This window comes from Plectropomus leopardus, chromosome 14, assembly GCF_026936395.1.
Source record: "Plectropomus leopardus strain MGB_pleo_1.0 chromosome 14, ASM2693639v1, whole genome shotgun sequence".
Taxonomy (NCBI): domain Eukaryota; kingdom Metazoa; phylum Chordata; class Actinopteri; order Perciformes; family Serranidae; genus Plectropomus; species Plectropomus leopardus.
Window position 1 is genome coordinate 19550370 of NC_142189.1, and position 22680 is coordinate 19573049.

General features: G+C 38.9%; 2 protein-coding genes and 1 long non-coding RNA gene across 6 annotated transcripts; 1 reads left to right on the plus strand and 2 right to left on the minus strand.

The window, feature by feature from the left end:
• The first annotated feature begins 2018 nt into the window (after nt 1-2018).
• Nucleotides 2019-6933, plus strand: LOC148187469 (uncharacterized). Its single transcript, XR_015778622.1, has 3 exons — nt 2019-2135; nt 6392-6560; nt 6802-6933. It is a non-coding gene; the product is annotated as an uncharacterized LOC148187469 (long non-coding RNA).
• Nucleotides 3560-6442, minus strand: ngb (neuroglobin). Its single transcript, XM_042500909.2, has 4 exons — nt 6303-6442; nt 5755-5863; nt 5537-5656; nt 3560-5428 (listed from the first exon to the last, which is right to left on the minus strand). Exons 1-4 carry the CDS (start codon nt 6398-6400, stop codon nt 5276-5278), a joined length of 480 nt encoding a protein of 159 aa, XP_042356843.1. The 5' UTR covers nt 6401-6442; the 3' UTR covers nt 3560-5275.
• Nucleotides 6399-22654, minus strand: fam161b (FAM161 centrosomal protein B). Of its 4 annotated transcripts, none has more exons than XM_088087292.1 (10): nt 22443-22654; nt 20427-20650; nt 19835-20346; nt 16883-17193; nt 14302-14420; nt 13329-13496; nt 13110-13209; nt 12870-13036; nt 6663-7014; nt 6399-6536 (listed from the first exon to the last, which is right to left on the minus strand). In XM_088087292.1, the coding sequence occupies exons 2-10, from the start codon at nt 20642-20644 to the stop codon at nt 6459-6461; spliced, it is 2025 nt and encodes a 674-aa protein (XP_087943418.1). In that variant the 5' UTR covers nt 20645-20650; nt 22443-22654; the 3' UTR covers nt 6399-6458. The 4 variants fall into 4 exon arrangements, with proteins under 4 accessions (XP_087943418.1, XP_087943419.1, XP_087943420.1 ...); XM_088087293.1 differs by having other exon boundaries at nt 20427-20695; XM_088087294.1 differs by lacking the exons at nt 6399-6536; nt 6663-7014 and adding an exon at nt 7569-7706.
• Nucleotides 22655-22680: the final 26 nt, after the last annotated feature.

The following is a 22680-nucleotide window of genomic DNA, read 5'->3' on the forward strand; positions in this document are numbered from 1 at the left end:
TGGGTTTGTTTTGTGGTATGCAGCCCACAGAATATGCGCAGTTGTGTATCTCCCACTGGCTCTGTCTGTGAGTTCCCGCTCGGCTCATAGACTTTACATTAATAATTATAATAATAACTTTGATGATGATAACTTTGTTGAGAAAATGGCTCTCAGGTTATGGGCCTTTTTTCGGATGTTATTTGATAGGGCACCCAGAGCACAGAAGATACTGTTGATGGTACTGTTAATTCGTAAAGTTGCACGAAAATTATAAACATCCCATTTTTGATTTCAGTTAAGCAGGACTTAAACAAGAAACATCTGCAGTGAAAGGCTTTAATAGGACATACAGTTGTGTATCATCAGCATAGCAATTCAAATCTAAAGAGTGTGAATGCATAATTTGCCCTAGGGGTAACATGTGTATGGTGAATAGGAGGCAACCCAAAAGACCCCAAGGAAACCCAACAAAAGGACCCGTTTGAAAGAACAGGTCATTGTGATGGCATTACAGATTTTTAAATTTCTTTTCTCAGCTCGAGCACAGTTTTACAAACATGAAACCCACATGGATCAACAATTCACAATAGAATGATTCATAATTGACCTTGTTTAAAGTTCAAGGTGTCCTATCAAAAGTTTTACAGATATCTCTTTTACAATGATGGTCTATGAGGAAAATGTTTTTTCGACTGCGGGGGATTTTCTTGAAATATTGGAAGCAGGGCTCAGCTGCCTTCCTGTGGGCCTACTTGTAACACAGCAAATGTAATTTAAACAGCAGCTGAAAATAATCCTGAAGAAATTTACTATTTACTCTGGTATAAGTAACATTTGCTAAAAACTACAGTGCCTAGCTATTTAGGAAAATTAGAGAGCCTTTTGTGATGACACTATATATGTTACGCAGGAGTTGAGTATGAGGACCCAAAAGCAGAACAAAGCAAGCAGCTAGGTATACAACAAAAAGCAAGCTTTCATGCTGAGAAAATGTCCAAAAGAATGAGTAGATATCTATAAACAGAAAGCCCAAATGAAGCACGAATAAAAAAAACTAAACTGAGACCAACCAGGATCATGGGGAAGAACTCAGGTGAAGACACGAGCAAACAACACGGAGGATCACAGGGATGACGACGGCAGCACATGCAGATGCAGCAGCCAGTAGCTTCTCAAATTATTTCTACTTTTGCTATATTTTCCTTTTTTTTCCAACTCCATGGCCCCTTCTGCTGAAGCATGACTTTCCTACGATAAAGAAGCACTCATCAACATCAGGAAAAGTTGTGTGGGTTTTGAACTGAATGCAGCAGACCGCGAGAGGACCTACACAAATGGCATACGCCGAGCTGCCAGTCAGATCAGAGGGGAGAACCGAAAGAAAAGCGGCGGACGAAGAGAGGGAGGAGAGCCGGCATCAGGGTGAGGCTGACCCGCCTTGGATCGAGAGTTGTTCCTCTACCAAGCCTTCTTCTGGCTAATGTCCGTTCGCAGAAGAATAAAATGGATTAGATGCGATCGGGGCTCATTCAGAAACAGGAGATCAGAAACAATTGAAAAATGTCATAGGCTTTTACATGAGGAAACCAGGGTGACGTTAGCTTTCGGGTTGGCCAACAGAAAAACATCATCCTTGGAGCACCATATTAGTGACTGGTTTTAAAAAATATACATTTCCAGTAGGAACCAATAGGTCTGAGCCACAGACAAAATATTGAGATGGGTTATAGTATTGCTGAAAACTGGTTGTACTTCAAGTTGGCAGTGACAGACAGCTCATCCCCAGGGATGTGCTTGTTGCTTGGCAGGCTTGTGTTGCAGACTCCAGCAGCTATCAGAGCGAAGCTTATTAGCCTAAGCGTGCACACATAGTCACTGTTAACTCCTCACTCCTCTCCACTGTATGATTTAGGATATGTGAGTGACTGAGAAATGCCTTGCTTTCCTCCTTCATCCAAAACAAATGCACTCACACACACTCACACACACATACGACTATGGACCATCACTTAACAGTTGCCATGACAACGTTCAATATCCCTTCATTCCGAAACACATTGCAGACTTTCTAAAAATAATGCCGGTTGTCTTTTTCTCACAGACTCCTCTCCAGACGACGACAGCCTTCAGAGCTAATCTTCGTACACTACAAGGTAAGACTGTATAGGGACTGATTAATGAATTACCAGAAGGGAAATAAGCACGTACTTAAGTCAGGAGTTTACTGAATTTTGTTGCAATCTAACAACTGGTTGGTGACCTGAGAGGAGGTCGGGTCAGTCTCCATGAAGCCCGGTGACTAGACGACTCTGGCTCAGTGCTGTTCTGCGGGCTGAAGCGAGACACGGGGCATGGAGCCAGCATAAATACAGCAGACTCTCAGTGGGACAGAGAGAGTGAGGGTACTATTGGGTGCGCAGAGAGACAAATTAAGGCCATGTCAGCCACTGCTCCAACAACAGAACAGACAGCCAGCTCATGGATGTGACTTTTACAATGATACAAGCAAATTGTATATATGCAAGAAATAAGCCTTGCGTATTCAGATTACCCTCCCTTCTCCACTTCTCTCATCACTATGGCTTCATCTATAGGACACACGCAAACTGATATTTAAGCGGGAACACATGCAAACATCTATAAGACGGAGGAAAATAAAAACATTGCAAACAACAGAATGTTAAATTCTTGTGAAATTCTGTAAACAATGTTGATGTGACATTGTGCAGTTGCATGAGTAAGTGGGCTGATGTGCCTGAAGTCGCCCTCATCTCTGTAGCCATGGGCGATGAGCCATTCTGAGCTTTGGATCTTATGTAACGCTAGGGGATGGGCTGTCAGTGGGAAGGAAATCAGGCATCATGTGATTGATTTCAAACGCTGACCACTGTGTTGCAACTATCATCAGTCTGTGACAAGCAATCTGAGAGCGGGAGGAAAACACACTGACCTCGTTCGGCAGTAAAATATCCACAGATCACATTAGTCTCAAGTGGGCACACAACATGTTTTTTTTAAAAAGATGGAATCCAGTTTACAAAGAGTACGTGCTTGCATTAATTGTAATAATAATACAGTGCGTTTTTGGTTGAAGGATAACTAGGTGAAGTCGTGTTCAATAGCAGCTGATAATGATGAGGTAGACAGTGACACGCTCAGTATGTACAGAGTTGGATGTTAGTAAGATAACATGCCAGTTATCAGTCATGCCTGCTAAAAAAGACCTAATGTCAGATAATTGAAAACAGACATGGAGAACAACCTGCATAGGGCTGCATACTTATGCTAAGAAAAGAACCACTAAATATACACCACATACAGTCCGTTAATAAACACTACACCTGGGGGCAGGAGAGTACAGACTATGCTAGGACAAAATAGTTCATTAGAAAACTCTGCTTTTATAATTGTATGTAAGGACTACACATTTAGAAGTATTTCTATATTTTGATTAAATAAAACCCAATTAAAAGCAACAAATTTGCCTGTCTGGGTTTACACACGGTAATATTATATCTGGAGGATATTCTGTACATCACATCTGACAAAAAATTAATGCTCTTTAACGACACATATATTTCATAATATAAAAATAAACTTTATAAATGTAAACTTAGACTAAAGCAATAATAACCACATATCAGCAGCTTGGATTTACAGTTGTATGGTGTTATTATCTAATACTTGGCGCACTGTTGCTAAGTTACTTGGCATCATGATCATGAATGTCAATAACAGCTGAAAAGGATACACACAGTATTATGGCAGCAATAATAACACATAATGGACAGTGACAGCACACAGTATCTATGTAATATATGTTCTGTGTTAATATAAAAGGAAAAATCTTAAATTAAGTTTGTCTTTGTTTTATAATCCAAAATAAATATTCACTTTCAGCTTCACCTGCATAGGAAACTCAAGTGTTGGAGATAAACTCTGCTTATCTTCACCTCTAAAGCTGAGGTAATATTAGATTACATAACTACATTAGGGGTGGGCGATATGGAGAAAATATAGAAATCACAATGTTTTCTAGCAAATACCTCAATATTGGTATTTTAGTGACAACTATTGGTGCTTTCACAACATATTTACACAATGAAAGTTTAGATAAATAAATCTCAGTAATGCGGAAATGATGACTAGGTGGGAAAAGGCAAATAATAGAACAACTAGAACAGTCTGGTGAGTTCAGAAAATTACATCACTTTAAGGTAATGCAGTCTTTCAAACCAGGAAAAGACAAAGCTTACGATATTACGATATCCAAAATCTAAGTCGATGTCTAGTCTCATATCACGATATCGATATAATACCGATAGATTGCCCAGCCCCAACTGAGATAAGCGACCACAGTACAAAAAACCTACTTTACACTAATAATGACTTGAAACAGATAACCAAAGAACAAAATTCTCCTCAAAGATGCCCTTTACTCTCATTACAACATAACAGTCTATTAGTAATAGCTTAACAGTCAGCTGAAGCCTATTAAAATAATCACAACCTCTACTGAGGAGAGCATCACACGCCATGTTGAGTAAAGTGCACATGGACGCCTTAACAGTCAGATCTCTGAAGAACGCTATCAGAGAGTTTAACAGTTCCTGTCAGTATCTACTGAATATAATTTATCAATAATTTAAATGTAAGATGATAAAGTCACACACAAAAGTAATGTAATATCAATAGAAAACACAGCAATGATTATGATTAAGGTGATAGGATTTTCTTCTGTGAAATCACATTGCTTTGTCCCAAAACTTTTACCATGTTTTGTATCTGTGTCCCAGTTAGATAGAGAGCTGCCAGACTGGCCACAGTAACCATCACAGTTTGAGTAGAGTGTGATGCCTAAATATAATGTTTCACAATTGTGCAACTCTTTTAAGATACATCACAAAGACCACTACAGTCACTGTTATTTGAGTAGATATATCAAAGCCATTATATACAAAGAGACTCAACAGCTGTTGCTTTTTTTCTCAGTGCGAGGCACTCAGATTACAGGTCCAGACTTAGAAGAACCAAAGCAGCCTGGCTCAGATCCTCAAAGCTGTACAGCAGCATTGTCTGGTAGCTAAACATCCACAGCAAAGAAAACAAACCCTGCGATTGGTCGATCCAATAGTAAAGTGTAACCACACCATACATTCGCTACGCTATGCAATCCCACTCACTGAGCAAATGTACAGCCAAAGCCACAATGCTGCAAGTTACACAACCTCATTCCATGGCAACCATGTTGAGTGATTTGACAGCAACTGCTCAGCAGCTCCCGCTGTGCGCCTCAGTCCGCCTTGTCCTCCCCGTTCTTGGCCCATCCTCTGCTCATGGCTGCTACCACGATGCTGTACATGTTGAGCCAGGCTTGACGCAGCGGCGCCGTGTAGGCTTGGCCCAGACTGCACTGCAGCATGTAGAGAAGGGACTCACCCACCACCTGAAGAAGTCCAACACAAACACACAGAAAAAAAAACACTTTTTTTCACAGCTCATTCCCTTGTGAACTTGCTTCTTTGAGAGTTGTACAATGAAATGTTGGTCCTACAGCGAATGACTGTGTGTTGACTCCCACTGCCTGATGCTTCCTCCCGAGGTTGAGCAGAAAGTCCTCCAAGGAGTGAAGGTCATCCAAGTGGCTGACTGCTGCATCGATCACGAGCATTACCTGCAATCATGTACACAGATACATGCAAACAGTGTTTAAAACTGTACACAAGTGCAACCTGTATACTTGTAGTGGTGGCTGCGGTGAATGACGCTCACCTTGGTGACATGTTCCAGGAACTCAGGGCTGGAGAGGCAGTCTTGTGTGGAGTCACAGTTTGTAGCGTAGTGGAAAAGAGTGAGGAGCGCAGGGTCCAGCTCAAACAGTCTACCACAGACAAATACCACACTATTCTATAGGTGTATACACTCGGCAAGGGTTGCCAAACATCCACACAGACACAAAATCAATCTGTAAATCATACATCTACAAATCTCTCCTGCTTGTCGCTCTGATTTAGCGGCAGCTGTCTCCAAAGTAAATTGTGGATTATTGCAGGCTGTCGCCAAGCAACAAGTCAAGCTTCCGGTGCCTGCATGAGTAAAGAGTGCAGCGAAGGATCTAGCTTGATTCTCTCTCTGCACCTGTGTTACATATTCACATCTACAGATTCTTAACACCACAGCTATAAAAATAAACACTCAAAAATAACAAGATACTATTACTTTTTAGAATCAATGTTAAATGCACAGAATAACAATGTTTTCGTCCGTTGCAAGTCACTTTACTGTCTAATTCCTTTTGCATCATTTGTGTCAAACATTACCTGGAAAACATGATGACACCATGAGGAACTTTGTTCTTGCCCAGGCTCTCCCAGCTGCCTCGTATCAGCTCCTTGTCTTTCCCCGACAGCTTCTCCATCCTCCCTCAGGCTGTAAACACGAGGCAAGTTCTTCTGGAGGGGAAACACACAACTCCTCTACAGGACAAGAGGGCTCAATTTGAAGAAAGCCATAATATTCAAGTAAATCCACAGACGAAACGTCCACCAACCCACCTGGAAAACAAAGTGGAGCATCAAGTGAGTGTAGCACAGCTGATTTGTAATGTGTCAGATATAAACAGGGGGACACGGCTGCAGGAAATATGAGTCCTAGGCTAAAGATGCACAAACATACTGTACCTTCTTGAGGTCAGTCTTCTCTGTGAACTTCTTCTGGTGCAGCCGGGCTGAGGGGTCTGTGTGTGTTTGTGTGTGTTTGTGTGTGTGCAGGCAGCAGCCTTGCCTGACACTCTGGTGCACTTGCTCTCTCTTTCCCCAGCCCCACGGTGCAGTCAGGGAGACAAGTTGTGCCACGCTCTTATCTGTCACACTGGCTGCTATCTCTCTACCCTTCCCGTTTGCCTCTTGATATGCTCTCTCTCCAGCACTGGGGATATTATTCATGCCACTGAAGGAGAAAAAGAGGGATCTCTCTCTGCTGCTCCAGAGACGCTGCAGCGAGCCACAGCTCCTCCTGCAGGTGAACCGAGGACTAAAACACACAGAGACTATACTACAGTACATGTACATGAATCTGCACGCTTAACATCCACAACAAATAGCAAAACATCCGGCCTTTGCACTTTCACTTTAAAATCAAGCAAATTCAGATAAACAAGAAACTGTCCTTTTTTGTAGTAGCTCTGATGATTGGAGTTTGATGCTGTTGCCAAAAATGGTTGTATATTGTTATACTTTCTTTTAGTACTGTCTTTTTTTCTTTTCTGTGTTATCTGTACATATTTTTTCTTCCTTCTAGACAGCTTGTAAAGCCATTTTGTAGTCATACTTTGTATTTGTCACTTGCAATCACCTTGCATTTACTAAAGGTGAAACTGTTGTTGCATTCAAATGGAACTCACAAGCTCATTTTTACAACATGGGAAGTCGTGTGCACAAAGTTGCGAACTCTGAACTCTCAGAAAATATCAACTTTTGAGGTCGTGAATACCACAAAAGGGGGTGTACATATGGGCTATTCTCGTGAACCTGATGAACACGACCCCTGCATGCAGCATCTGTGCTTAAAGCTACACCCTGAAAGAGCTGATTCATCTCAACATGTAACAGCTTTGTCTGTGTTTTTAGTATTTCACTTTGACATAGCCATCTGATTGAAGGTGTTTTAACTTCTTGCCAGAGGAGTGCCTTGATTCTGTCTTCTTTTTTGAACTCTTGTGTTCCCTGTAAAAGAGCACCTTCATCACACTTCTTCGAACTTCTGGACTCTCCACACTTTTTCCTTTTTTTTAACAAGAAATTCAGATGAACATCAAAATAACCAGAAAACACAGCAGAAGTATTTCAAGCAGTAAAATTAGTGATGTTTTACAGAGGCTGAATGTTAAGTCTTTATAAAAACGAGCCTGAATTCAGACGCAAAACTCTAAGACCACCCAGAGGCAAATTCTGCAGATTAAAACTGTCTTTTATGTCTTCTCTTTTGTTGTCTCATCATAAATAAATTATCCTCTTATTTGAAGATCACTAAATTCTGATGTTTTTTGCTAAACTACCCAAAGGAGAAATAAAGAGCAGAATATATAAGCAGGAGTTCTTTTGCTGTGCTCACAGGCTTCTCAGAGGTGAGACAAGACTGAGAATGGATAAAATACAGAGTTGAGACTTAAATATGATCATTGAGACAAAACTCTGAAATTGTGCAGCTAATTTATGAACCAATCATATCTTCTCTTGGATTGTACTGGTATCTCAAGAGCAGTTTATTTCAGCATTTTAAGATTTTAAATGAGAATCGGACCAAGACAAATGGAAAGTGTTTTCTCAGGAGCAGAATTTAAGAAGTATAAGGAAAGAGTCAAAGTCTCATAATAATATTAACTTCAGCTCAGTTATGTCTTGAAGACATAAACTGGACAAAACAGATCTTATTTTGATTTGTCCTTTCCTCTGGGATATACTATTCTTTTATTGTTGGTTGGTTATTATTTTTGTTTGATACATAAGTTCTTTATCTGTGTTTATTTCTCATTAGCTTTTGTAAGTTAGTAATAGATACAATAACTATAATAATAATAATAACCTGAGGGGGTTGTCATGGCGCCGAATGAAGGTCCGGTATTTCATGTAGGGATTTTACTGGTATTTTACTGCAGCTGAGTGTACAGTCTCAATAAAAACAGGGGCAAATTCAGTCTCAAAATGTTTTGCACCGTTTTGCTACTGTTCCCGAATTGAATGACACGTCTCCTTGAAGTGTTGTCAAACAGTGTGCAACAGACTTTGAGAAATGTCTTCTCCCATTAGGTGGGTGTGTCAGAGAAGTTACCTAATCAGCAGTAATGTGTACATTAAATAAATGTCGAGTAAATCTGTACTTTCACGTTTTGTTTACATTTCACACTTGCTTTGGCAAAGTAAACACGTTTTTAACTAAACTAAATTAAACACTAGTGCACCTGCACAGTACATAAGAGTGTTCTGTTTAAATAAATGTTTTGCTATGTTTTGTTGGGATTGAACGCAGCCCAGCTCTGAGCTCAAAGGTACAACTCTGAGAACAGGCCCGTAAAATAAAATGTTCAAGTTTACACAAGGTCAAAAATAGGCAAAAATCTAAAAAAAATAGGTGGGCAGGGAACATGAGGCAAATGTATCCAATAGGTGATGGTCTAGAGAGCAGAAGGTAAGCCAGGGGGTCATAACAGGCTAAACTCAGACAGGCAGAGAAAATGGCAGAATGAGAAAGCACAATAGTTAATCTGGCAAGGTAATGAATGACAGTGGGCCACCATATAAGCTACTGGGGTGATGGGAAAGAGGGAACAGGTGGGCAGGGGAGGTCAGGTGATGGGGAATGGAACACAGGGGTTACATAAGGGCAGGTGGGAGTGGCAAAATCCGAAATGTTAGGAGAGTTGGTACACGGCAGGGGAAAAAGCAGACAAGTAAAATGTGAGGCAAGGACATGGCTGACATTGTGACAGTGAGGTTCATTTGAGGCCTGTATCATCTATTCTCGGGTGTGTCCTCAGCTGCCTTCATTTGCAACCCCTGCATTTACAGAATTAAATGTGTGGGAATTTTTATATCTTACAGCGGCTGGAATAATAAAAGACCTGAACGCACCACCTTAGTGAAATTATATTGTTCATCTGCTAAGTAGAGCCACTCCTCAAACAGCGTGATCATAACATTCGGTGGCCAAGCGCTCAGCCTCTCATTAATCTAAATGAGATGTGTTTGTTGCCTCGCTTGGCTTTCACACACATACACACACACACATCGGAGGCGCTACAGTTTGTTTAAATAGATGTCACAGCAGGCGTCGCACTTGGATATTGTTTAACAGGATGGGGGAGATTGGTTTTGTTTTCAGCTGTGCAAAAGGGGATTCAGAGGTGCGCAGCAATCTCCTGAGGGACAACACAGCAGAGTGGGGAGGGATAAACTGTTCCCATGACAACCTGACAGGATGGAGCCCTAGAAGCTTGATCATGTGATGTTTGAGATCTCAAGTAAGGGACTCTGGGATTATTTATTACATCTTTAAAGAGAAAGGTACATATTTTTTAATCTGGACCCCATGTTTTATTGTCTACGTGGTTAATGAAGACAACAATTTTTTTAATTGGTCCAGCATTGCGAGAGACCACTTCAGCCACAGTGGCAAAATAGGCTGCATGTAATTCCACTAAAAGCCCTAAAAGTGCTTGTTTTTGCCACTGACAGGCTCAGGTTTTTATTTTAAGTGTCTGACAACATCACAGAAAAGACCTTACAAAGAAATTAAACGTTTGACTTTACCTATTGCCAATCTGGTTTGTTTGGTAGTGTGTCTAATCGAGACTCACTCCAGCAGAAATCTCGTTCTGAAATCTCACAGCTACTTATTCAACCACCACATCGAAAATCTTTAAGATAACATCAAGATGTGCTTTTTGTACTCAGACAAAACAAACTCGTTATTGCACTTCTCTTTCCAACTCTCAGAAATTTTCTTGCAGCAAGTCACCTCCTGCAAGATATTAAAATGAGCCCTAACCTTGAGCAACACTTGGTCACAATAACAAACCAACCAACAAAAGATTGTCAAACACTTATAATAATAACCTGAGCCTGTAAGTGGCAAAAACAAGCACTTTTAAAACTGATATAAACTGACTTACCCTGTTTTGTCACTACAGTGTCAAAAAATGGTGTATCCATCACGCAGCAACCCCGGGGGTTGAAAAACTAAGCCAAAAGCTGCAGTTCTTTTATGGCCAAACTGGCTCCAGAAGCAAGCAAATCCCCATAGACCCCCATGGTAAAATTTGATGGCAGAAATAAACATGTTTACAGCCTGGTATAAAAAAACAGTTTGGGTCTCTGTAGCTAATTTCAAAATTCATGACAACTGTACTGGAGGGAATTTTTATACGACTCACCAATTTACATTTTATTAAGGCTAAAAGTTCTACATAATTAAGGGCGGGCTCATTTGAGTGACAGGCTGTCTGCCGAAAAGTGTCTTAGGCTTCTCAGTCGCATGAACCGCTCGACCCTTTTGCAGTACTAGCCTCTCACCCAGATATGGTCACTTCTGGCTCCATAAAAAACATGATGGCTATGGCCGATAGACGAAACCAAAGGATGACATCATGATGGATACATCCATTATCTTTACAATCTATTATCTCCATTGATCACATGATCACAAAATCACAGGAAAAAGGACCCACGTTCAGCAATACCAAAGTTCCCCTTTAAGTACTATGTGGAAACAATTACACTTTTCTACTTCAACTATTTTTTAAATTATGCAGCATTTAAATTATGCTTATTTCAATACCCAGACAGTCATGGTGAATACTGTTACAGTCAACTGTTTTTGGCAGCACAAAATTTTGCTTTTATTTTATGTAACATATTGGGCTCTTTCAAACAAAATTTCATAGTAAGTATTCAAAAGTGTTACCTTAAGACGAATTATATAATTTTTAATGATGTTGTGTTCTGAACTTATGTCAACTTTGCTTATAGCAGCCTTAATGCATGACACAGTGGCCTACATAAAGTAACCATGCAGTACTGGTACTGCCTTGACTACATTTTAATTCTAATTATATACACATTCAGACATTCCCGTGTGGTTTGTTAGTAAAAATTATTCCTAAAATCCCTGGCAGTCAGCTGTCAAAGCACAAGCTCACAGTGGAGGCCGGTGTAAAAGCATATTTGAAGTGGGTCTATAGGTTTGGAGTAACCACTGAACTGGTCTCTGTGAATGCAGACACACAGTGAGGGCTGTTTGTTTAGGTGGCAGTGTGGCTGTGGAAATAACTGGGAACTTAAACCCAACCATCCCATGTCAGACGCTTGGTGTCCTCATGGGACCTGTCCAATTAAAGTATATACATTTATTCCATGTTTTAAACTGAACTGAAGAAAGTTCAACCAAGAGCAAAAACAGATATCATTTCTCACGGTAAAAGTACAATAATTTTTTATAGCTATCAGAGGATTCTTGATTTAGAGGGGGTAAAACACAAACTAATGTTACACACACGGTGGTCTCAACTGGTGTTCCCATTTTGTTTTTGAACTATTTATTCTGGTAACCAAGCGTTCATCATCTTCTAAATTACAGAGTTCATCATTCTTAGCAAAATTATTGTCATAAAACAAAGACTAGCTTTTTTAATTTTCACTTTTATGATCTTCTTGACATGTCTTTTTGATCGTGTATATGTATATATTTTTTAAAAAATATATTTATACATATATTTATATATATATATATACACTGAAAGAATATACAAATACAATATTCATTACTATAAATGACTTATAAGCATGTATAATTTTAAAAACGTGTATTTTCTTCCATTTGCAATCCCTAACATTTGTGATTGTAAAGTCCAGATGTTTTGTCATTTCATAATTCGTAATTGCACATCTTAAACTATCAAATGCTCTGTGCGGATAGTTAGCTGTGACATGAATCATTTTTGAGGACAGCGTTGTTTTCTAGCGGAGAGGCCATAAAAAACTCTGTGCCGCCTGAACCTTTTTGATCATGGCATTTCTTCCCCTTTGGACTTCACGCTCTTCCCTTCCACATCTTCAATTTTCTCCCTGTCGTCTACATTTTCTTCCCTAAATCAGACATGTTGGGTTAGAAAATGGCTAAATTGTAATTACATCGAACTTTTACTTGGCAACAGTATTTGTCTTTCTTCACTAAAGACTGCATGGCAAGCTCAGAAAATTATGTAATGTAAGATGACCAAACCACATGAAGTCCTTGGCTCTGCAGCTCCAGTGCTATTCATAATTTTACCGGACACAGTGGTATTACATAGCGGATGAACTGAACTAGCTAAAAATTCTCACTCCGCATACCTGCTGGGAATCTCATTTTCGGCGCTGCGGTTCTCGTCTTTATCCTCCTCAGACTCTGTTGATGTACCTCCAACTGCTTCTCCATTTTCTTCAACAAACTGCTCCTGCAAGCCGGCTTTCTTCAGCTTGTTCTTGTATATCTGTTCTGCATGAGCCTTCGCATTTTTCTAACAGTAATAAAAAAAAACTCAGTTATCTTATTAACAATGTGATGTAATCTCATCATATTGTGCTACTCACCTGTTTCACCTGTTGAAACAAATAAGGGCGCTCATTAACTCGTGCTTTCATACCCCGTAACTCTCTCATGTACTCTCTCATCCTTTGTTGGTCAGCCTCCCTTCATGTAAAAGAAGATTATAGTTTGAGCTACTGCGGCAGGCGTGTGTGGTTGTTGTGATGTGAGTTGCAAAGGTTGCAAAATTGGAGAATGAACGGCTTCACTTGACCACTACTCACCGATGGTGCTGTACTTTGTCATTATACACTTCTTTCAAGCTGCTGTGTGGGTCCAGCAACCTCGCATGGAGCGTGACTGTCTTCTTCATGGCCTGGGACCTCATTTGATACTTCCTCAACCAGTCAGCAGTCTCTTGATTCTTGCTATCTCTCATCTCTATAGACTTTCTGTAAAGGAAAACATACTCTGCATGTCAGAGGAATTAAAAGAAGACTTTGCCTATCATTTGTATATCACTTACTTACCCGTGTTACCTTGAATTTGCAAAGAAAACTTTGTCTTTAGCACATGCCTCAAAGGTAAGCAAAGAATCCAAAAACTGCTAACAGTCTTGATGAATTTAAGTAAAAGGGGACAATGATTAATAGTAAAATTATATAAAAACATCCATTTACGCACTAACATGACTAGTGCAGTTAAATCCAAGTCTTATTTATCCAGTCGTATGCTCAGCACTTCCTATTCACATGCATATTATTACATCCTTACAATTTGGAACTGAACTATTTAAAACAGTCTTATACACGGATAAGTAGTACTTCTTGGCAAGCATGTGTGTTTGAACGCAAAGTTCAAATCTATGCGCTTTTCCAAATCATATAAACAAGAATGCATGTGTTTGGAAAGTACTGAGCATACAAGTGGATAAATGAGACTTGGATTATACTTAAGTTTGTGTGCAAGTTTGTACATGGATGTTTTGATATAGTTTTGTTGTTGTTAAAATCAGCCCTCTCTTTACTTTAATTCATTCAAAAATTCCTCTATTTTGGGATTCTTCGTTCACCATTGAGACTTGTGAGAAAAAAAAATTCTTCACAAATTCAAGGTTACAGTGGGTGAGTAATTGATTTACAAAGTATTAATTAGTGGGTAAAATATTCATTTAGATATTGAGTGAATAGAAACTATAAAGGGGGAAAAATTCTACTGTCTGATGTTCCAAAGTCATGCAAAAATAAAACAAGTCACCTGATGGCCGTGCAGCGCTTCCTCGCAGCATCTGTGATGTATGTGGGAAGTGTATCTGCAGACAGTGATGTTAAGGCCCCAAGTGACTTGCTTCTACTGAGATTACTTATTGTTTGTACCTGTAAGTAAGGAGAAAAAAATAGTTTTTCTTAGCTGAAATCAAAACAAATATACCGTTTAGCCACATATTGCATCACCTTTTAAAACGTATAATTAACTTGAGAATAAACCCCAAAAGGGTGCAGTAAAAACATCAGCAAAGTTTACATCAGTATATAAACTGATATAAGCCAGATGTATGTATGCATGACAGCCTTTTATATAGACATGCTAAATCAGTGCAGTGAGTCATGATGCCTAAAAAAGCTTTTCTGTGAGATGATGCAGCACAGCATGACTCGGAGTGGCAAAGCTAGTTTATCAATTTGTGGAAAAAAAACTCATTATTCATTTCTCTCAAAAAAGTCAAATAAAAAATAATTATTTTTAATCAATTAAGAAGTACATAAGACCAATACTGCCTGTTAATATATGAAACAATTGGATAGGAAAAAAAAACATTGTAATTCCTAAATAATATGCTTAAAAATCATAGATTAATTTATTTCATGCTTTCTAAAATGTAATTTTGTGTTTTTTTGTTTATGTCAATGATTTCTGTGAGAGCAATCGAAAAAAACATCAGCCTTCCCATATAAAATTGAACATGAAAAGGATTAATTGAGAAGCTTTAGGACACAGTTTGACCTTAACGTCTATGAGATCACTCATAGAAAGCACACAGAATAAATCTGTACATTTCTGTAGTCATCCATTTATAAACCATGAATAAAATGTCAATCTGTGACTACTATCTCCAGTAGCTTCTTTATATGCCACACCTTCAGCAACAAGGATAAATATATGTTATATATATATATGTATAAAGTATTAGTTAAATCAGAGGAATTTGCACAAAAATGTCTGACATGCTTCATAAAACAGATCTCTGATAATTGCATAATTTTGGGGAGAGACAGAAAATATAACAGGAAGTAGGGATGAATTTTCACTGATCACAAAGTTCTCTCTGCCCTCTGCCACTTTGGATTAGTGTAAATTACTGTTATTCTTATTTAATTACTGTTATAATTATTTCAACTCTGTAATGCCCTCGTGTGAACCTTCCACCCAGACTAATTTCTGTGAACATATACAGGGTTGGTCTTGTGAAATTCATGTTGAATTTCTTAAAAAGAGATATTCCTCCTTGAAATGAAGCGATATATTCCCGGTTGTATATCAGGCGCTGTAAAAATGAGGTTTGCGTTAAACTCGATAAATTATGAGGTGAGGAAAGTTTGAAATACAACTCTTGAAGGGAGGGGACTGTTCCTTCTCTGAAGATAAATATTCTGCATAGTTTTACAGTTCCACAACTGAGGGGACTGGTCTGAGCGGCGTCAAAAAATAACACAAGAACTTAACCCTACCATAAATCTTTTACCATCAAACAAGTTACTCCCAAACACACAGAGAGTCAGCCGTGAACAGGTCAAAGTCCTTTATCACATTTTATGAAATAAACACTTCTGAGTGTTGAGGGACCACAGGAATACAAGGTATAAGTGTTTGTAAAGTTGGCAAAACTGAAGGGGAAACATCTGATCTTACATGGCCAGGTATTGCACATTTAGTGCAATTATAGTGATCATATCAGGGATATGGACCTTTTTAAATGTGCAAGAATTTAGGTTATCAGCACGATTTGTCATCTAGAATCAGAATCGGGTTTTATTGCCAAGTACATTTACATATACTTGGAATTTGACTTTGTGTTGTGGTGTAAAATAATTAACATAAAGGTGGAATTAAAATAATACATATAAATAGAATAAGACATAAGATCAAAAATATAGAAGCAATACAAAAATATAAAATGAACAATAGAATGTAAACAACGCAAAATGTATGTACAAAAGGCGAGATGGAGGGATTGTACAATTGTGCAGAAGTTGAAGTGTAAATATCTTCAGTTGAAATAAATTAACCTACAGTGTGCATTAATGTAAGGCATAAAAACTGATTTAGCCTTACATTAATAGAACGTTTTCAGACTCCGGGGCTGGATGAGAGTCTGTGACATGTGGGGGGTGGCAGAGTATTGTTCATAATGCTGACATCAGAGGAGAAGAAACTGAGGTTTTTGTCCTGATGGCCAAAAGCGTCTTGCCAGAGAGGATGGTCTCAAAAGGGGCTTAAAGGAAGGCTTATGTTTCCCTACTAGCATTAGAAAAGAGAGAAGCATGTTGACTTAACAAAGTGGTGGGTGGATGTATCTTAAGCCATGCATCAAACAGAGTAATGCAAAACTAAAATGTGAAGCCATCTGGGCCTGGTGCTTTGGAGTCCTCAATGTCTTTTTATGTAATTCCTTCGAGAGAAATGGTTTTTTTTTCAGAAAAAATAGTTAATTTTCTGAGAAGTAACTAAAAACAAACTGCACTGAAGTGAATGATAAATTAAAGTAACTAAAAACTAATGAAATGATATTAACATATTATCATAGTACACAGGGGTGAGTAGTAAAGTAAAGGTTTACCTGTGAGTTTTCAGGGCTCATCCTTCTTCGTCTTGCAGGAAGAGCTGCTGTCCTCAGACAGAAGGGCTGACATTTGATCACATCTTTACTCTGTATTTTTCTCAGCGCCTCAGTCTGCAAAGCTTTGTGCAGCCTGCTGAAATCAGGAACCTGATGGATGATTTTTGGCTTGAAACTGGGTCTCTCATCCAGGAAGCCCAGCTTTTCTTTCCTGGTACGCTCAGCAGTGCGAAGTTTTGGGCTGCCTGACACAGTGGGATTCTCATGTTGCACCGTTGAAGAAGAGGGGACCTGTCTGCAAAGCTCCTGGTCTGCACACAATTACAATAAGGTTATGCAGAGGATGAAGTAATGTCACTGAAGAAAATGGATCAAATGAACTTAATTAATGTATCCAATATGACATGTTTTAAATTACGTGTTTAACATTATCATTATTTTCAATACATTTAGTTACACTTACAGAACAAAACACTGCTTTGGTTTGTGTATGGGCTGATGAGAAGCCAAAATGTAACTGGTCTAAATCTATCAGGTACATCTCCATTGTTTCCTTAAGTTTTAGGCATCAGTAAGGCGCACTATGATTTAAAAATGGAAATGTAAACTGTCAGGCACTCCTTTGTGTCATCACAACATCATTTAAACTTTAACTATGAATTTCAGGAACAAGTGAAATTATACGTATTTTTTAGATGTCTATTGTTTATCAGGAAGTCTTGTGCAGTAAAGCATGTATTTCTACAGGCTGCGACAGCACATGAGCTACTGTGTACTTAACTTTTTGGATCATTACATATCCTGTATCTCCTGACAATAAAAGTGCTTCCAGGCATGGCAGGACACCAAAAGGGCCCATAGATAATACATCTGAAGAATTTGGAGACAATTAACAAGTTGGGAGAGAAGAGGAAGAAAATAGTTCTGATACATAAATTATGTTAATTTGACTTTTCTTAAACTTTTTACTTTTTTGTGAAATATATGCAAGCCGAGAACAACCACGTTTGCAATTATTCTTTTAATGCCAATGATGCCTTGAGATCACAAGTTAATGATTTAAATATCTCAAGACAATGTCTATTTTCTTGTAGTAACAGGCTCATTTATTTTCAAATTCTTGAGAAAACAAAAGGCCAGTATCTCAAGACAACGAGATATTTTTTTCATGAGAAAATGACTTTCGTTTTCTCCAGTCCCACTGACTCCCATCTCTCTGCGTAAGTCAGTAGATGCTCAAACAAAGCTTAGGAAGTTGCAGCTGGGCTAGCTAGCCAGCTGGGGCTAGGTTCACTGATGAGGACGGATCTAAATTTTTCCCTCTTACATTGACTGAAGTTCAGTCTGATGCTTGATCAATAATGGGTACTCCTTGATCTGACATTTCAGCTTGAATCAGGTGCTACAGTTGTCAAGATCCATCTGTTCATTCTGGCATGTCTCTCCTGATCTTTTACAAACAACACAAGTAATAAGATGAAAAACCTTTTGTTTGATTACCTTGTTAACTTGAGATAACAAAGCTTGTTTTCTTTAGATAACGAAATAATAAACCCATGTTCTCAAAATAAGAGCATTTAAAAAAATGTAACAGCAAGCATGAGCTAGACATACAAGAGTTGTACCAATTAAAACATCAAACTAGAAATGCCGCCATGCTGTTGTATGCCTTTCCACAACAGTCAAGTTACTCTTGCAGTTTACATCCATGTTTATGAAAACAGTAGCACATTTGATCTATACAGCCAGCACAGTTCCAAGTTGGGCATACAAAATTAGTGTCATCAATTTAGTATTCGTCCAAATGTCTTCTATTCTCTCTGAGATCTGATGTTGAGTAATGGCCAGAAAAGTGTTTTTGCAGAATTTTATGATGTCAAAGTGAAGTTGATCTTTGACCTTTTGGATATAAAATGTCATTATTTTATCATTATATCATATTAGACAGTTGTGTGAAATTTTGTCATAACTGGTGTCTGAATGCTTGAGTTTTGGCCAAAAACATGTTTTGTGAGGTTGCGGTAACCTTGACCTTTGACATTCAATTGCTAAATTCTAATTAGTTCATTCTTGAGTCCAAGTGAACGTTTGTGCCAAATTTTAAGAAATTTCCTGAAGGGGTTCTTGAGATACTGTGTTCACTGGAATGAGACTGGTGCATGGTCACAGTGCCCTTGACCTTTGACCACGAAATTTAAATCAGTTCATTTTAAATCTAGGTGGACATTTGTGTCAAATTTAAAGAAATACCCTTAAAGTGTTCTTGAGATATCGTGTTCACAAGAATAAGATGGGTGCAAGATCGTATTTATCTTGACCTGTATCCTTTGATTGCTGAGTCCAAGTGAACGTTTGTGCTAAATTTTTAAAAAGTCCCTCAAGGTGTTCTTGAGTCATCACATTTATGATAATAAATTAGATGCAAGTTCACAGTGACCTTTACCTCTGACCTATGACCAACAAAATCTAGTTAGATCATCCATGAGTTTAAGAAATTCCTTCAAGATATTCCTGAGACATTATGTTCATAAGAATGAAACAGACAAGGTCACAGTGACCTTCACCTTTGACCCCCAAAATCCAATCAGTCCATCCCTGGGTCCAAGTGGATGTCAAGAATGGGATGGACAACACAATAACATGATGCCTCCAGCCTTGGCTCTCACTGGCGTGAAGGCATAAATCTCTCTCAGTCTGAGCAGGAAACTCTGGACGAACTGGTCACAACCAGTTGACTTAAGCACACTTTGACAGAGGTTGCTTAAGTCTTATAAAAGGGTGGCAAGGCAAAAATGTTGGAAACCAGTGACCTATACGCTGTTCAGATGGCAGTCTGTAAAGTGCTGCATAAAGTTTTGCTACAAAGAATCTTATCTCTTCACACTCTTACATCAGTTCCTACTATTACGTGAAACACTAGTCAGCATCATTTCATCAGAAAAGGATACTCACCTTTTGCCTCAGAATCTGACGAGTCTTTCGCCTCTTTGTAACGATGTTTCCGAACAGTAGCAGCCCTGTTTTTCTGATCATGTGAGACTTGGTTTAACATTGCTATCAGCTTCTCCCTTTTCTCCCTCTCTCTCTCCTGGAAGCTGAAAGGTCTTTGAATGGAGAGCAAGAAGTCCCTCCTCTGCTCATGGCCCTGCTTCCTCTCCTTCTCTCTCAGCTCCATCATCTCCTGATAAAGGGGCTGAACGACATGGCTGGGGACTGGAAGAGCACAGAACTTCTTCTCACACTCAGCCTCAGCCTCTTCCTCTTTGCTCATCTCTGTTGTTTTAGTAAAACCTAATCGCTCACATGGTTGAGTCCTGGAAGATGTAAGCGAAGCCATGACTGAACAATTCTTTTGGTTTGAAGATAGCCATGCTGACTTGGGCCTCTCTGACTGTCTGGGATGCAAAGTCTCTTTGTCTGAGGTCAGGGCAGATGTAGAGGTGAGTCTCCTCAATCCAACATGTCTGGAAAAAAACAGGAGAGATCTTCAAGATGAATGTACTATTAACGTGACAAAACATGAAAGAAATGTAGGTACACCTACTTAGGCTGATGTTTCAGTTCATTTCTATCACCAGACTCTCGGTCTACATTTGCTGACAGTAGAGAGTTCTGATTAATCCTCCTCTCAAGCTCCTCTTTTTGTCTCTTCTCCATCTCATGCAGCTGCTGCCTGAGAGTCTCACCCAGGGCTTTTAGATGCTGCCGGAGCATTAACTCTGATTTGAGGCCATCCTCCAGCAAGGTCTCCAGCTCTGGCATGTTTCTCTGAATAATGACACAGACAACAAAGCTGTGGAAAGTGTTTTCTTCCTGTTAACAAAAAATTTTGCTTGAGTTAGTGTTGGAATGTTTAATCCATTCATCTGTTTGTTTATTATCAGAACACACACACACACACACACACACACACACACAATGACAGATAACTTCACATTGTGGTGACCCACATTATAGAGACGTTATAGAGACATTCACCAGAGACAGAGTTTAGCACTGACAGAAGGGGATTCTGGGAGATGGAGTTAGAGTCCTTTGTTGTACTCTTCCTGCTCACTGAGGGTGAGTTTGTCCTGAGCCTGTGTTGTTGCTGTTTAAAGTGAGAGTAAATGGACTCACATTACTCACAAAGCTTATATTGTTCAGTTACTGTATTTGATCTGTTAAATTGAACAGCTGAACTGAGGGCTGAAAATTAACTACTTTGCCTGCCACTCTGGCTGGTGGTTTCCAAAATCTACCAATAGCCCGCCATTGGTTTTTATTTCGTGAGTAAAGCAAATCTAGCAGCCACTTGTACTCTATTTTACCAGCATTTCGCTGGCTGCTAGTGGTAATATCCCAGCCATTATCTCAAATACAGCAGAAATGCTAAGTCAATTTATTCAATGGCTGGTGGACAAAAAAATTATTGGCAAACCTTCTGAAAATTGATTGTTCATTTATGAAATTTTCATAGGCAAATATGCCAAGATATCTCTGGTTCCAGATTCTCAAATGTGATTATTTCTTGGTTTATTGGTTACAAATTGTTTATTTTCTTGATTTTAAATTGATAAACTTTTGATTTGGGTAACAGGTTAAAAACCTAACCTTACATGTAGTTTTAATATGACACCATGCTCTGGGAAACTGTGATGAACCATTTTCTTCCAGTTTGTACACCAAACCATAAACTGATGGGTTTTTTTTTTTTTTTTTAAATAAAATAAGTAGAAAATAATGTATCTATAAAAAAAATGTTTGTTTTTGCTATGCTCAACTAGCAAGGATTGGATTTTTTTCTTAGATGAGTTTCAGATCGCTGGTTTGGACAGAAAAAGCTATTTGAAGACCTTCCCCCTGGGCTCTAGGAAATTGTGTATATACATATATATGTGTGTGAGTTAACAAATTACAATAAATCTACCTTGTACCTTATATAAAAGGAAGTCCAAAAATATTAGCAAACATGAACAATTGGTATCAATGCAACTATTCCTGCATTGGCTCCAATGCAACTAGTGTGATATTTTCCAAGACGTTTATTTTATGGCGAAAGTTTCATACTGTTGCAACCCTACATAAAAGAAAACACATTTAGGTATAAAACATGAAATAAACGTTGGTGGGTCCGTAAAATTGTGCTCCTATTCATTGTCTATGGAGCAGCTTCACACTGCATGACATCAAAAGTTTGAGACCTGTGTTTCTGGCTTTGAGAGAGAGAGTAACTCACGTTCACAAACACTGATTGAACTTCCTTAGACTGTGGAAATAACATACTGAAATTCTTCGTTTAAGTGGTGTTCCCCTTCAAAGCTTACAAAAACAACGTACACACATAGCCTAAAACTTGCTGACAAGTCCACCTTCAATGTGTGTAAACGGGTTACCATGACTACCAGCTATCTGAGCTGCTTTCAACAGTGTGTAATGTCGATTTACGGACATATATTCAGCTGTAACTAAGTTTCTACACGCTTTTACTGTTATACTTGTATAAAAACCCGCTTTATCTCTTTTGCTGCTACTTAAAAAGCAAAAAATAAAATATGAAAGTAAAAAATGAGCCGCCAACCTGGTAGAAGTCGACTTTTAGGAAGTGTTTCTCGATGTCGAAGCGTCTTCCAAACTCGTATGTCTCCGCTGACAGGACAGCTTAGCTCGGCAAGCTAACGAGGTCTGTTGTAGAAAAGGGCTGACAGCGTGTAACACCTGAAACAAAGTATATTTTAGTTGAAGTCCTCGGTTTCGGTAGCATTAGCACTATTTGTGGACAGACGCAGCAACTCTCACCAGCGACAGACGTGCTCTGT